This window comes from Camelus dromedarius, chromosome Y (genome assembly GCF_036321535.1).
Source record: "Camelus dromedarius isolate mCamDro1 chromosome Y, mCamDro1.pat, whole genome shotgun sequence".
NCBI lineage: Eukaryota > Metazoa > Chordata > Mammalia > Artiodactyla > Camelidae > Camelus > Camelus dromedarius.
The window spans coordinates 12,724,063-12,740,114 of record NC_087473.1 but is presented as its reverse complement, the minus strand read 5'-3'; the positions used below and the strand labels follow the sequence as shown (position 1 = coordinate 12,740,114).

Here is a 16,052-nt window from a genome sequence, read left to right as displayed (position 1 = left end):
GGGCTCTGATTTAAAGCACACACTCTCCTGGGAGTGACTCGCTGAGTAACTTGCGTTACCCACAGACGCCTGCTTCTTCAAAAGAGCGCCTTCAGAGGCGGTCAGGTCTACGTGGTGACTGTCTCCATCAGCGGGGCCACTGCCCCACTGAGATCGCATGTTCCTACGTCTCCTCTCAGGTTCCATCAGGACAGAGCGGCAGAGTGGGCCTCCACCACCACCTTCCTGGTTGGTCAGGATCAGATGAAGCGGACTCGAAAGGCGGGGCTGCCCGAGGCCAGGTGAGGACGGCTATGTGGCCGGTCACCGTGGACAGGCCACGGGGGCTCGGGAACCGGCTTCAGACTCACGGTGCGCACGGAAAGGCGCACGGAAGGCAAGACGGAAACGAGGGGCCATCGTGGGAGAGCGAGGTCTGCCAGGCGCACACGGCACTCACTGACTGGGGACTGAACCCCTGCGCGTGGCATCTTAACAGAACACAGAAGGTGTGAAACTTACAATGAACGTGATAAATGCACACACGGGAAACAGACATGAGTGACGAGTTTAGCACAGAGCGTTTGCATTTCAGGTGTGAGAAACAAAACCGGCCCCAAAGTTCCATTCTACTGCATGACAAATACTGAAGAACAAAATTTCAGTCTTAAAATATATCCCAAAGTCGGTATTTTCCTTCAAGGAGGAAGAAAAGTACTATAAATAAATTACAATACAGTGAATTTGCCTGAATTCACTTAGTTTCATTCTTCCAGGATTCAAGTCAAATATAACACTGCAGAAATTGTACAATCAAGGCACAACAGTTGCTCTTTTATAAAAACAAACAAACCTGTCTTGAGATGTTAATTTTACAAGGAAAAACCAAGCCCTGTTGACATGACTATCATAAAATGCATATTTATAGACTTTAAAAATCAAAATGTGTATATTAATAACTTTGCACACATATTTTAAAGACAAACTTAGCTACTCTAAGAATTTCATGGAAATAAAACAGGCAGAATCAATGCATCATCAAACATCATCAACTGGCAGAGGAGGTATGTTAATCCTTGGTCTTGTGAAAAATGCTATCTTCTCCCTGGGTTTCAAAAGAATTACAGGTTAGAAAATGATCTGGAGACATTGAGACTTGGCAGGAAGCTCCCATATCAATGATGGCTTTTCTTTTTCACAGAGTAACTAGAATTTGAATTTCCATATCTGTTTGTATACAAATTTTCAAAATTTTAATACTACGTATGTATTACCCATATGAGGACAGGGATTTATCTCCAGTGCCTAGAACAGTGTATATGTTTAGGAAGTGATCAGTAAATGTTTGTCTACTAACCAATGAATAAATTTTAAAAGTATATGATTATATGAATTCTAAAATCAGAACTTTAGAAACTAGTTATAAGCATCTTATATTACTTTATGATAGACAAAAATTAAAGGTACTGAGAAATTCAAAGCTAAAACAGTCAGGCAACTATATTGATAATGACACTTTCCTACAGTCTAGGATGTTTTAATCTAAAGTTAATTTTAAAAGCAAAGATAAACATACATCAACACATGTAAATTATGGCAAACCAAAAAAAAAAAAACTGTTATAAGAGCAGGTAAGTAAATTATGTTCACTATATGAAATTAGTAATGAAAAAATAGGTAGTGTAACATTATATGGTAACACTTAATAAGCTAAATGCAAAATTTAAAATAACTGGCATGAAAGAGCTACACAAAAAAAAAAAAAAAAAAAAAGAAGAAGAAGAAGAGCTGGATAAATCCTGCCAAGGCTAACAGCTGCGGGGAGTCCTGCTTTGTTCTCCTGGGGGTCGTTTTCAGTCCTGCCTTTACTTTTATAAGGACAAGGGTTTGAGGGTAAAGAGCCAGAGGGACAGTGAGGCCCGGGCTTCTGCCCACCTGAACGTCTGCACTTGGATGGGCTCCTTGAGGTTCTGCCCGCGCAGCTGGCACACCCCTTTGGAGGCCTTCTTCAGCATCTTCTCGGCTGCCTGCTCTTGATGGAAGTCACGTTTGGTCTGTCTTGTCTGGAACAGAGGATGGACAAGCTGGTTTGACTTGTAGTTTTCAGGAAAAGCGAGTGCAGCCCCTTCCAGCTCTGGGGACCCCAAGGGGAGAAAAGCCGGCCCAATCAGCAGGCTACCACCAGGGAATCCTCCTGGGAGCTCCTCTGGGCTCACGGCTCGCAGACGGGGGACCCAGGGACCCTCCCTCCAGGCCCCTCACACAGCTATGTTGGAACCACGGAGGACAACAGCCGCCGGCCGGAGGAAGGGGAACCCGGCTCCCCATGGGGAGGCTTGATGGGTCAAGCAGAGCTGGCCCAGATGCCCAGGCGCGGCGAGGTGGCCGGGCGGGGCTCCTCACCTGCCTCTCGGCCTCCTGCAGCAGGCTCCGGAAGCGCTCGTCCCGCAGCACCCAGGCCGGGAGGTCGGTGTGGCCTTGCAGCTGAGCGTCCTCCAGGCGCTGGCACAGCTCGCACAGGGCGCCCAGCTCCTTGTTCAGCTGCCACTGCCGCGTCCGCAACGCCTGGAGGTCCAGTTCCAGGTCCCGGGACGTGCGGGCCACTAGCTCAACCACCAAGGACCTGCAGGGCTGTGGAAACAGCTATGAATGGGCAGGTGCCGAGACAATGACAGCCTAAGCCCTTCTAGCACACAGGGGAAGCAATTACTGGAGGGAGATGTCTCACAGTATGGGCCAATACTAATACAACATCAATCGGGTGAGATGATGCTAAACCTCCAGTCTAGCAACTCAGTGACAGCTGTTTGCTTTAATGAAGACCTTATGGCTTTTTGCAAGTGCAAAGCCACAGACTTTTATACCGCACTGGAAGAATTAAAAATGAGTACACTCTTCCTGAACTGTTATTTGACCAAGCTTTAAATACCTACAATGTACATTGTCTTTGGTTCTAAAATGTCAATGCAAAGGTGGTCTGATTAACGTTTACAATTGGGAAAAAAAGAACTGTAAGTGTAACAAGTAAGTTAATTAAATAACTTGCAAGGCTAGCATAAAATTTTACCATTTCAAAGAGCTGGAAAAAATTGCTAATGTGGAAACATTGTGATGATTCACTGTACAAGCAGGAAAGTATATTAAAAAACCAATGAGTACCTTTTTTTCTTCAAAAATTTAACATACAGATATGTGTGCAATATATAACGAATCAAAACTCTTCCATGCTACAAGTCTCAGTTAAACAAATATGCTGTGCTCATTAAGTCATAACATGAAAAAAGATTCTGTATGTGTGGTTTTAGACCAGAGCTTTCCATCCAACTGGAAAAATTCCCAAGGATGATAGTTATTACAACAAAATCATAAACCCATGAGCATAACGAACTGTTTACTGGACAGTAAAATGTATGTGTAACATTCTTTAAGCACATACTTTGTAACACTTTTAAACAACAATACTATTTTATGTGTATGTATTATAACACAATTTAAATGAAATATATGCACTGACTTAATAAACATACATACATTTTAAAGAACAAAAAATTCACAGTTCAGTAGCCCTCTTATGGGGGGCAGCTGTGAGATATCTTGCAAAATCTACCAACACTTCTGATTGTCACTATTAGGAAAGGATTACTATTGCCAAGAAGCAGAAGAGACAAGGAATGCTGCTACAAGTTCTGATACAATGGGAAGCCCCTACAACAAAGAATGATCTGTCCTCAAATGTTACTTAGTGTTGCTGTTGAGAAACACTTGTGACTGAATTATGTATTATAATTATCAGTCATCAGCTACTCTTAAACACAACTACCCCCATAGTAATATGGGACTTTTTATTTTTCATTAAAAGCATACTTGTATGTTAAAACCAGATAACTACTAGCTTACAAACTGAAGCAGCAATGCTTTGCAAACAGGTATGGTGTGGAAAATCACTTGGTGGTTAAAGAAAATAAAACCATGAAGAACAACCTCAGATGTTTAAAACCTCCAGATTTTAAAACTATGTACATGCTCCTGTGAAAAGGAATTCTTATTACACAGAAATGTTTGTTTCCTAGTACTGCATTTAAGAATATAAAGATGGCATTATTATAAGAAATACATTTCATTATTATTATCAGATATTTTATACTTGAAAATTAGCCAACTTGCTAAAATTCTTTTTAACCTCAAAATCAATACGTGGGGGATTTTCATGGTCATTCCATAGATATGCAGTGCAGAGAGGCAAGAAGTTTGCATCTCCTGATGAATTTGTTTCCAGCTGAGGTCAAGAAGGCAATCTTTCTATTTCAGCTCTCAAATTGTAAATAGGTGTTCTTTTCACAGTGTATTGTGCCATATTTTCACCCTTTTTCTGGTAACTTCACTATTCAAAATGACTACAAAGGCATTTTTTTGCTGATGGTCCATCTGGTGATTCTAAGGGGAAGAAGGCTGTATATACTCTGGAGAAAATATCTCTTATATGAGCTTTATTCAGGAACTGTAGTCCTGATGCCCATGAGTTCAATGTGAATGAATCAACAATATATATTAAATAAAGTGTCTGTAAACAGAAACACACATAAAACAAGATTATGAGTTGACTGATGAAATTACATTTGTGAATTAAAAATAAAAATATTATTTAAAATATTATTTTTAATTAATATTACCTTCAAAATTAGCAAAAACAAAGACTTCAATTTTAGTCTATGGAGCACACACCTGTTCATAGCAAAGAGTTCGTCTTTCCAAAATGTTTCAGACAAATGGGCACTTCCGAAATAGCGCTGAACTGTCACTGTCACTACGATAAAGCTGCACCAAAAAGAATAAGTTTCAGACACACTTTGTCAGAAATTCAACACTCATTCTCTGTATGTATTATGCTTTGAATTCTTTTTTTTTTTTTTTCCACACAGATACTGAAGTGTATGTGTCTTCTGGAGCTTTTGCCCGGTCTTTCGGTTTTAGTTAAGCTATTGAAGCATTGAACTGAAACACAAAATACCACAAAAAAAGCAAAATGAAAAACACCAGCCCTCCTTCACATCCATCATTGGAACTAACTGAAGTTTCCAGCCTAATCAAGCCAACACAATTTTCGTCCTGTCAATGCCAACTCCACTTGATATGGTGTGATACTCATAAGAGCCCACACTGCTCTCAGCACTTGTCACTTTGTATCAATCATTCTTGATCAGTCTCAACTGCTGTGTTTCTAATTTGCCAAGAGCTAGGAAGAAATAGTGTCCCAAAAAAGAGCCTGATTCCTGGTACCAGGACAAGCCCACACCACTAACTAATGCCTGCTCTGCTGGTCAAAGGAAAAGGCTTGCTTTTCAAAAGAAAAATAAACAATGCCAATTTCAAGGGAGCTGATTAAATCATGCATTTCATTTGGTAGGAGGTTCTCACTTCAAGGTCAATGTGTATCTGTGAGAAAGTAAACTCCTTGCCTTCATGTTCTTATTTTCCATGCCAGTGTAACTCAGATTTCTGGAGACGCTGAGGCATTGCGTTAACATGCCTCCCAATCATCAGAAACATGTATAAAAACAGAGACCTCTAAAAGCATCACAGTTAGTGCAGGCCTTCATGCCAGGACTGTCTCTGGGCATGTAAAGGGCCTCCTCCTTCATTCTGCATCCTTCTCAATAGCAGCTAGAGTCTGCTCTGCAGGGCTCGGACAGGAGTCAAGGATAAGGAAGGGTTGCAAGGAAAGCCTTCTATCCTGCACTTCTGGCTACTCAATTAAGCTTTGGGCCTGGCAGGGCTGCAACCTGAAGGGGCACAAGTGCTCGAGCCTGACCCTGGATGCCCGGGGCATCAGCCTGGACATCCCACTGCATCAAGAGAAGGGTCTCACAACATGAAAATGTGGCCACTGGAACCTATCTCCTGCTGTTCCCTCCTGTGAGGAGAGGATCACCCTCCCGAAGAAAGGGTGGCTCCTTGCTCAGCTCTTGGCAGTCGTCTCTAAGTCCCGAGAATGTCCTAAGTGTCTTTGTTGACATGGGACCTTGGTCCAAGACATACAGTCCTGGTTAACAATGTGATTACTGTGGGGGCCCAGGGCCACCAGCTTGATGCCTGGAGGTGCTGCAGACTAGAGTCAGCCATGCAGGCAACCAGCTGTGCTTACCTAATCAACCCCCACCTAGCTTGATGCAATACCCTGCCTGGCAGGATCCTGTGCATGTTGTCACTGGTCACTACTCAGAGAAGCTAGTGCTCCAGCATGACTCCCCTTGGGTGAGAACAGCTGGAAGCTGGTGCCTGGACTCTCCAAAGCACACCCCTCTGCACCTCTCCCTCCTTGGTTCTGGTCCACACCCTGCAATGCAGGATGGTGGGATCATGGAGTCGGAATTTCTCGGAATTCATGGAGTCCTAGCAAATTTCAGAGGCTAAGGGTGGACCTGGGGAGCCCTTAACCGCACTCCCAGTCTCCTGGACAGGTCTGAGGGTCTGCTTCTCTCCTACAATCTGACTCTGGCTTTGCCCTAAAGGAGCAGCTCCCCGGCAGCCCTTTGAAGGGAAGGTGCTTCTCCAACAGGCCCGGCTCACAGGTGGGGAAGGTCACAGCCCTCCTCAACCCCAGCGCCCTCTCCAGGCCGCTGCCTCGTGACCACTCATCCTCTATGATGCTTTCCTCACCTAGTCCATGCAGTCACTGTCCCACAGCCATGGTCAGCCAACCTCCAACATGCTGTCCTGCTTTATGTGCCACAGTGTGTGGGGTCTCCCTGGCTACATATCCCAGCATCCTCAACCCTGTGTGCATATCAGAACCACATGGAGCTTCCCAAACCTCGGCTACTGGCCCCTCCCCACCCGTGCTCCTGAGGACTCCTGGGTGTGGAACCCAGGCACAAGCATTTTGTGAAACCCCCTAACATGACTGGTTTGCAAGGTGAAGCCAAGGTTGAGAACCATCCAGCGTCTCCCACTACCGCCCACAGGGTGCAAATTTACAAGTGGGGGGTCACACCCCCTGCCTCAGCACCCTGAGTCTTCAGGGCTGTGACCTTCCTGGGACCCCCGACAGAGCTCTACTTCAGAGCTCCTAACCACTCAGTGACCTGACTTCCTGATCTCAACCCTAGGCAGGACAGTCCCTGTTTCCATCTGTTACTCCTCAGACCTATGGAGCAATGATTCGCCCTGCTTCCTGACCGGGAGCTCGTGCACTCCCAGCACTACAAATCTGGGGAGACACACCAGGATCCTGAAGAAATCCAGACTTAGATTTGCACAGGGCGGCAGGGTGAGGAAACCAACACCAATTTCATGCCCACACATGCAGGGTGCTCGCTGATTAGTATTATTTGTGAGAACAGATATGCCTTTTGGCATAAAGAAGTGAAAAATAAAACACAATCTAAGAGGAATAAAGAAAGCCACTATGCAAGTGGCAAAGGAACTTCAACCTACTCTGCAAATATACTAGCTTCGTGCTCCAGGCGAGAAGGTCTGGGAACGGACGATTGTGCTGCTCCGGAAGAAGGGCGAGACACAACTCCGGCGGCCAGGCCTCTCCTTCAGAATACTCACTACTTCTAGGAAGAGATCTTCTGTGTTGGTTTCCTTATCAACCTAGATAGCAATTGATTTGTTACCATGAATTTTTCTAGAGTGCAAGCAATCAACTTCATGTGAACCATTTTTCCCTTCTGCACTTGGAATTGTAACTGGCATTTCACACTGCACACATCCAAAACAGAACTTCTGACACCCCCACACACCTTCTCCTTTGACAAGGGTCTCCACTTTCCATATGCTCCAGCAGAGAAATGTTCATGTCACTGTGGACCCATCTCTTTCATATACCCTCTATCCAGTCCAATATCAAATTCTGATAACTCTATGTTCCAGATTAAGCCTGTAATGACCTCCTGTCACCAACCCTCCACCTGGGTCACTACCATCTTGTGTCGCTTCCAGATCCCATGCCTCCCTCCTCCCTTCCAACTCTTGCCAACACAGCAACCATGGACATCCTGGTAAAACTGAAGTCAGACCCAGCAATTACACTTCTAGGTGTACACCTAAAATAAATGAAAACAGGTGTTCACACAAACACTTTCACACAAATGTTCAAGAATCCTTATTTAAACAGCCAAAAGACAGAAGTAGTCCAAATGTCCACGGACAGATCAATATATAAAATTTGGCATACTCACAAAGCATACTACTACTCAGCTGTAGGAAGGAGTGGAGTTCTGATAGATACAATACAGATGTACCCTGAAAACATTCGGCTGAGTGAAAAAAGCCAAGCACAAAATATAAACATATATTGCTAAGAAGGATGTCAAATAGCATAACACCTATGTTTTCTTCAAGGAGTTTTATGGTTTTAGGTCTTACACTTAAGTCTTAAATCCATTTTAAAATGGGATGGGAAAGTAGTCCAGTTTGATTCTTCTGTATGAAGCTGTTCAGTTTTCCCAAAACCATTTATTGAAAAGGCTGTCATTTCCCCATTGTATTTTCTTGCCTCCTTTGTCATAGATTAGTTGACCATGTAAGTTTTGATTTAATTCTAGGTCTTCTACTCTGTTCCATTGATATATGTGTCTTTTTTTGAGCCAACACCACAGAAGGCTTTTTTCTTTTTCTTTTCTATCATAGGTTATTTACAAGATCCTGAATACAGTTCCCTGTGCTCTACAGTAGGTCCTTGCTATTTATCTATTTTATATACAGTAGGTTGTGTCTGCTAATTCCAAACTTCTAATTTATACCTCTTCCCCTATGGTAACCCTAAATTTGTTTTCTATCTCTGTATGTCTGTTTCTGTCTTATAAGTAAGTTCATTTGCATTATTTTTTTAGATTCCAAACAGTTATCATACTGTTTTGATGACTGTAGCTTTGTAGTTATCAGTCAGGGAGTGTGATACCTCCAGCTTTGTGCTTCTTACTGAAGGTTGTTTTGCTCATTTGGGGTCTTTTGTTTCCATAGAAATTTTAGAATTATTTGTTCTAGTTCTGTGAAAAATGCCTTTGGTATTTAGATACAGATTGCACTGAATCTGTCATTTTCACATTAATTCTTCCAATCCATAAGCATGGTACATCCTTCCATTTGTTTGTGTTGTCTTCAGTTTCTTTCATCAGTGACTTACAGATTTCTGAGTACAGGTCTTTTACCTCCATGGTTACATTTATTCCTAGGTATTTTATTCTTTCTTATGCAACTGTAAATTGAATTGTTTTCTTAATTTCTCTTTCTGGTAATTCACTCAGTTTATAGAACTGCAACAGACATCTATTAATTTTATATCCTTTAATTTTAAATGTTGCCACTTTACCAAATTCACTGTTGAGGTCTAGCAGTATTTTGCTAGTGTCTTAAGGAATTTTTTTTGTACAATACTATGTCATCTGTGTATAGTGACAATTTTAGTTCTTCCTTTCCAATTTGGATTCCTTTTATTTCTTTTTCTTGTCTGATTGCTATGGCTAGGACGTCCATGCTATGTTGAATAAAACTAGTAAGAGCAAGCATCCTTGCCTTATTCCTGCTCTTTGAGGAAATGCTCTCAGCTTTACACCACTGAGTATGACGTGAGCTATGGGCTTATCATATTTGGCCTTTATTATGTCAAGGTACGTTCTCTTTACACCACTTTGTTGACAGTTTTTATCATAAAATGGATGTTGAATTTTGTCAAACCTTTTTTTTCATCTACTGTGATGATCATAATTTTATCCTTCAGTTTGTTAAAGTGCTGTATCACATGGATTGATTTGTGGATACTGAGTAATTCTGGCATCCCTAGGATACATCCCAGTTGATCATGATGTATGATCCTTTTAATATATTGTTGGATTTCATTTGCTAATATTTTGTTGAGGATTTTCCACCTATGTTAATCAGTTTTCCACCTATATACTGGCCTATACTTTTTTTGTGTGATGTCTCTTTTTCAAAAAATATTTTTTGGGGGTAATTAGCTTCACTGATTGATTGGTTGGTTGGTTGGTTGACTGATTGATTGACTGACTGACTGACCAACTGATGGTGCTGGGGATTGAACCCATGACCTCATGCATGCTAACCACCCACACTGACCGTTGAGCTCTATACCCTCCCCCTTGTCTCTGTTCAGTTTTTGGTGATGCTGGCCTCATGGAATGAATTCATATGTGTCCATTCCTCAGTAATATTCTGGAATAGTTTGAGAAGGATAGGTGTTAATTTTTCTTTAAATGTTTTGCAGAATCAACCTGTGAAGTTATCTCATCTTGGATTTGTGTATTGGGAGTTTTTAAATTACTGATTCAATTTCATTACTGCTAATTGGTCTGTGCATATTTTCTCTTTCTTCCTGAATCAGTCTTTGTAGACTGCATGTTTCTAGGAATTTATCCATTTTTTATAAGTTGTCCATCCATTTTACTAGCATAAAGTTGTTCATAGTAATCTCTTATGATCCTTTATATTTCTGTGGTGTCATTTGTAACTTCTTTTTTCATTTCTGATTTTATTTAGGGTCTCTTATTTTCTTGATAAGTCTGACTAAAAGGTTTCCAATTTGTCTTAATCCTTTCAAAGAACCAGTCTTAATTTCATTGGTATTTTCCTTCTTTTTTATTTTTTTAAGTCTCTTTCATTTATTTCTGCCCTGATCTTTATTGTTTCTTTCCTCTAACTCTGGATTTTCTTGATTCTTCTTTTTCTAGCTCCTTTAGGTATACACACACAAAAAAAACCCCAAAACACCAAAAAAACTTCCGAACTCGGATTTTTGAGTCTGAGGCAGAATCTTTCAGTGGAATTGCTGGCTTATATGGTAGTTCTACTTTTAACCTTTTCAGAAATCTACATTCTGTTTTCCCTAGTGGCTGTACTACTTTACAGTCCTTTATACAGATCTTTATAAATACAAATTCATACTTCTAAATGTAAACCCTTTCTAAAATGATAAATCTTTCTAAAAAAGCAAAACCAGCTTCCCTAACATATTATGCTCCAGCAACACCTTTGACTACCTTGAACTCTGTTGTATTTTACTGAGTCAGCTTGTCTGTGGCTCCCAGGACAAGACTGTTCATTTCCTTGCTGTTGAATCTGCAATGCCTATCATCTACCACATGCACATGGAAATAGAGGATATAGATGATGAACCAACAACGGGGGGATCTAAGTGACAGGTATGTGAATATCCATTGTATGATTCCAGCAACTTTTCTGTAGATTTGAAGTGTTTCAAGATTAAAAGTCAAGGGAGTAAGACACACCAAACTAGCCTCCCCTAGCCACTCTCCCCTATTTAGGCCAATGACTTTAAAGGTCTTAGAAAGCTGAATGATGGCAGTGACTGACAGCCTAACACAGAATATCTCCTTCAGAGACACCACGCATGCTGTAGCATGGGGAGCTACCAAGGGGGTGGATTTCACTTCTCCCAGTATTTGTGTTTTGGAGTGAGATCAGGGGCCACAGTGATAAGATGTTTGATGAGCTAAACAGCTGAGAAAAAGAATTTCAATTGAGCACTGATACAGTGTCTCCCAGCTTCACTGGGATCCTTAGACATTTGTCACCACAGACCTGAAAGGTTCCCTAACTGTAGATGAAAGTGACAAACACATTAAAAGCAGGTGAACAGAAGGGCCAAAATGCTGCTTCGCTGTTCTTAATGTCACAAGGGAGCAAAACTACAAAGTCCAAACCCTTAGGGACCCAGGAAACACCCTGAGTCATGATGTGTGGCCCTGAAGATGGGAATCAGTCATCATCAGAAGGCAGGTAAATGACTAAGAAACCACCCTTTTTAGCTGTAGTTGTCCTTTCCTTTTAATTTACAGTTGCCAGACATTTCCAGGGTACCCGCTGGGCACACTTTAAGCTGTTTACTGATCTTAGACCACGCACTGCTTTTCCTCGGCTCTCAGTCAAATACTGCCGGATGCCATGCCGTCCTGTGCCTGCGCACGAGCCTACCTGCTTCAGTTTCTTTCTGCCCACCTCCTCCACCAATTCCCTCACATGGGGCACACACCCCTCCTGCCAGGGCAGTGCCCAGTATGGGAGGCAAACCCTCAGGGGCTCCGTCAAATCCCTTGACCTTTTCTCCTTACCTTAATAGTTGGGGGCCGAAGTTTCTCGGGGCTGTAAGGATCCGCCTGGCCCGCAAACGTCTGTCTGTGGATGGAGTCGATGCCAACGCAGCAGGGCTCTGGGTGTGGGGGGCTGGTCTGGGCACAGCTGCTGCAGCCACTATCCACCGAGTTGGCTTGCCAACTCCTGAAGGTGGACAGAGCAAAAAGCCCCAAAACGTTCATCAAGGGACTGAGGTCACTGCTGCATTCAGAACACGGCAGCAGAGATGCCCAATATTTGCTTTCAGTGACTGTAGACTGTTGATTTTTCTCATAAAGTGAAAGGCATTTATGTTTTCTAGGGAAAATGGTACTATAAGGCCTTTCATTAAGGGTGTCTGTCTGTCTATCCCACCCAATTTCAGCAGCTGAAGATGCCAGGATCCCAGAACCCTGCCCCAACCCCTTCCACCTTCCTGCCCATCCCTGAACCCCTGAACACACACCCTCCCCTCCACCATGCACTTTCCCTCCTGAAAATAAATTTCTTTGAAAAGAAATCCAGAGAAACCTATTAGAAGGAAGTAGCAAGCTTTGGAAACAGGCTGCTCTTTATGAAAAAACATGTACGAAAAGCAATATGGAAGTGGCTCCAGAAAGGACCCGATGGAGAGCAATCACTTGAGGTGCCTGCTCATCTGAGCTCTTCCTGCAACCACAGATGGGTCTGCACCCACTGAAGGTTCACCCACAGCCTGCTTCGGAAAACGTAAAGGGGCCTCACGTGATTCCACTTGGAAGAAACGCCCAGAACAGGCCAATCTATGGAGACAGCGGGAAGCTGAGCGGTGGCCAAGGGCCGGGGCGAGGGGGAACGGGCTGACCGCTAACGCATGTGGCGTTTCTCTCCAGCATGATGAAAATGCCCTAAAATCGGGTGTGCGGACAGTGCTACAAGTCTGTGCCTGCACTAAAAACCATCAAATTGTCCACTCAAATGGGTGAGTTGTACGGTAGAGAGATGATATTAAATAAAGCAGTTAAAAACCAAAACCAAAACTTAAAGGGCGCTACTGTATTCAATCTGGGCAGAGCGGAGTCAGTCAGCATTCCCCTCTTTGAGAGAAATATGGGAACAGGAGGGAAGGTGAAAAGCCTACATGTGGAGCTAGGGTCAAAGTACTGCCCAAGTCCAGACCTGCATACAACTCCCCATGAGAATCCCAACTTCTGGGCAAAGGCTCCAGCACATTCTACAGAGGCTCAGTGACACACCACAGGCCAGTCCCGTCCCAGGCCGGCTCTCACCACTCGGACACAGCCTCGGTCTGCTCCTCCTTCCGCTCCATCTCCAGGATCTCCTCCTCTGTGTACTCCAGCTTGACTCGCTCCTCGGCCAGCTCCCTCTCCACTGCCTGCAGCTGGGCTGTGGTTCTAGCCAGCAACACTGTCACCGCATCCTGCAGGAGAGAAGGGACACCACTGAGAACCAGCCTGGACCAACAGCTTCTGGCGGCCCAGTGGAGAGTGGGCGCTGAGCATGGCCCACGGTGAGCATCCCTGCTGACAGGCTGGAGGCCGTCCTCAGCTCACCCCACTGGTGACAGCCAGACAGCAACTTGGCCCTTTCATGGAGCTCTGAGGACTCAAATGTTAAAGCTACTAAAGTGTCACTCAAGATCGTGAACACTACATGTTTAAAAACACGATCATAAATGATCATGTACACCACTACGTTTCATTTTCATTAAGTCCCTGAAGACCTGCTTCTTCATTGCCACTGTATTCTCAGATGAAGTCTACACAGATGTCTCCTAGAAACAATGTCCCCAGGAAGAGCCAGTCTCAAAGCCGGGCCATGTACCTTCTTCCCCGAGGCAGTGGGCACGGGGTCCCGGGAGGCACCATCTCCTGGCCGCTTGTCCTCCCGCCGGGGCAGCGCGGGGCCAGGGAACACCTGGACGGAGTACCAGTGCAGCTGCATCTCGTCCGAACCGTCGTAGTCGGCCAGGTTAATCTCAGCGATGCCCTGCATGGTGGTTTAAAAACAGAAAACAGAACAGGTCCTGAACGACTTCACCTTAACAACCAACGGGCATCCAGGGAACCCTTCAACCTTCATCAGAAAGGACATAAGATGATTCACTGCTATTTATTTACCACAGTAAAATCAAAGTCATTGCAAAGGATCCTAACGGGGGCAGCTCCTTGCTTGCTGGTCAGTCTAGTCAGAAAGTACCTGCAGGGGACCAGGGCAGAGAATGGACACCCCAGAGTGGGGGTCAGGCTGGGGCCTGCCACTCAAAGAGTCAATGATTCTGGCAGGGATTTTTGAAATGAGAGTGGACTGGTGGGACTCGACGATCTCTAATCCTGCTGCTGAGGGAACGGGACCAAGGGGAAAATTCCAGCCTTGGAAAGAAAGCACCCCGGCTTCCAAGTCCCAGCCCCGCAGAGGCTGGCTGGAGGGAAACGGACTGTCCAGTTCTCAGATTGCCAGATAATGTAGAGGGTACCCAGGTAAATTTCAACTTCAAGTAAACGAGATTTTTTTAAAAATATAATTATGTCCCAAATATTACAAGTGACATAGTTATACTAAAAGGCAGCCACAGTTTATTTGAAATTCAAATTTAACTGACCACCTTGCATTTCTACTCACCAAATTTATCAGCCCTACTTGTTAGTTTCCGTGACTGAAAATGTAGATAATGTAGAAGTCGTTGCACTGGGGGTTTGCAAGTACTAGCTGAGATCATGTGTGTAAATTACACAACACGTGACAAGGTAAGGGCCTTTATCAGCCCTGTCCATACTCCCAGCTACAGACATCACTTAACACCCTGACAATTTGTAAGCACTCGGCACAGGACAAAGCAGGGGGGAGGAGGGAAGGAACGAGAGGGGGAGGGGGTACCGTACCAGCAGTTCTTCCTGCAGCGGCTGATTCACTGAGCACACATACAACTGAAGGGACTTCAACATCAGCATGCTCGAATGCACAGGGATTCTGAAAACTTCATTAAATACAAGGGGGCCTTGGGATTCCAGAGCCTTAGAGCAGTAAGTGTTTGGCGTGCTGGAGTCAAGCGGTGGCAGATAGACCCGGATGTGTCTGGAACCGAGAGGGGGAAAGCAGATGGAGGGAGTGCTTACTGGCACATCTGCACAGACATACCTGGACCATTTACGTGAACACCCCTACGTGCTTCTCTTTGAATGCCCACAGGTAGGACTGCCAAGTCCTTTAGAAAAACTCCTTTTCTCAATCAAGAAAAAGTTCAAAGAACTGACCTACATTTGGAGATTAAGAGAGGAAAAAAAAAAAACAACTGGCACAAAGAAAACACATAAAAATCTGTCATTACAACTTTAGAGGGGACTCAAACAGAGGTTCTGCTTTCAGCGTCTTTCCTGGAAACCATCTGTAGTGGTCTCCCCCCAGCCCCTTGGCTCCCTCTCCCAGCTGCTAGCCCTCCAGGGTGCCTGCGGGGCTGGGATCACTGCCCCACGCCCCCGGTGCAGAAGCTGGCCTGCAGGAGCAGCCCGAGTATCGGGGGATGTCGCCAAGTACATCATCAGGCTGAGTAGCGGCCCAGGGCGAGCCCTCAGCCACTGGAGACCAGGTTGCTTCCGCGGCCGTCAGAAGGCCAGCTGACAAGGACAACTCACGGAACAGAGGGCACGATGGGGCCTGAAAACCCATCCCAGTGCGTTCACCTGCCAGGGTCAGCGGGCCCCTCTGGTGGTCACCCCCCTCGGGCTGTGGCGCTCACAACGGGGCGCCTCCGGCTCAGACAAGGGCCCCTGAGCCCCGCCTGAGGCCTCTCCAGCACCTCACCGGATGACAGAGCCGAATGTGGCTGTGTCACCACCCAGCCTCGTGACCAGGAGCCCACAGGCCGCTGCCGACCTGCACATGGCACTGTCTTGGCACCGCCGCCACGCATAATCAGCCCAGCTCCACGAGCACCACTGACAAACGTGACTCTTCCAGAACCTTACAACCTCTCATATTTC

The 16,052-nt window shown here is 44.7% G+C and overlaps 1 protein-coding gene across 2 annotated transcripts in view; it reads right to left on the bottom strand.

The window, feature by feature from the left end:
• Positions 1-16,052, bottom strand: part of LOC135318472 (protein WWC3-like) — a 57,757-nt gene that overhangs the window by 12,827 nt on the left and 28,878 nt on the right. For both annotated transcript variants that reach the window (XM_064483425.1, XM_064483424.1), the window contains 6 exons: positions 14,955-15,147; positions 13,897-14,061; positions 13,341-13,492; positions 12,072-12,237; positions 2,383-2,610; positions 1,915-2,042 (listed from right to left, as the gene is read on the bottom strand). In XM_064483425.1, the coding sequence (XP_064339495.1) occupies positions 1,915-2,042; positions 2,383-2,610; positions 12,072-12,237; positions 13,341-13,492; positions 13,897-14,061; positions 14,955-15,147 (1,032 nt within the window). The remainder of the gene's footprint in view (positions 1-1,914; positions 2,043-2,382; positions 2,611-12,071; positions 12,238-13,340; positions 13,493-13,896; positions 14,062-14,954; positions 15,148-16,052) is intronic.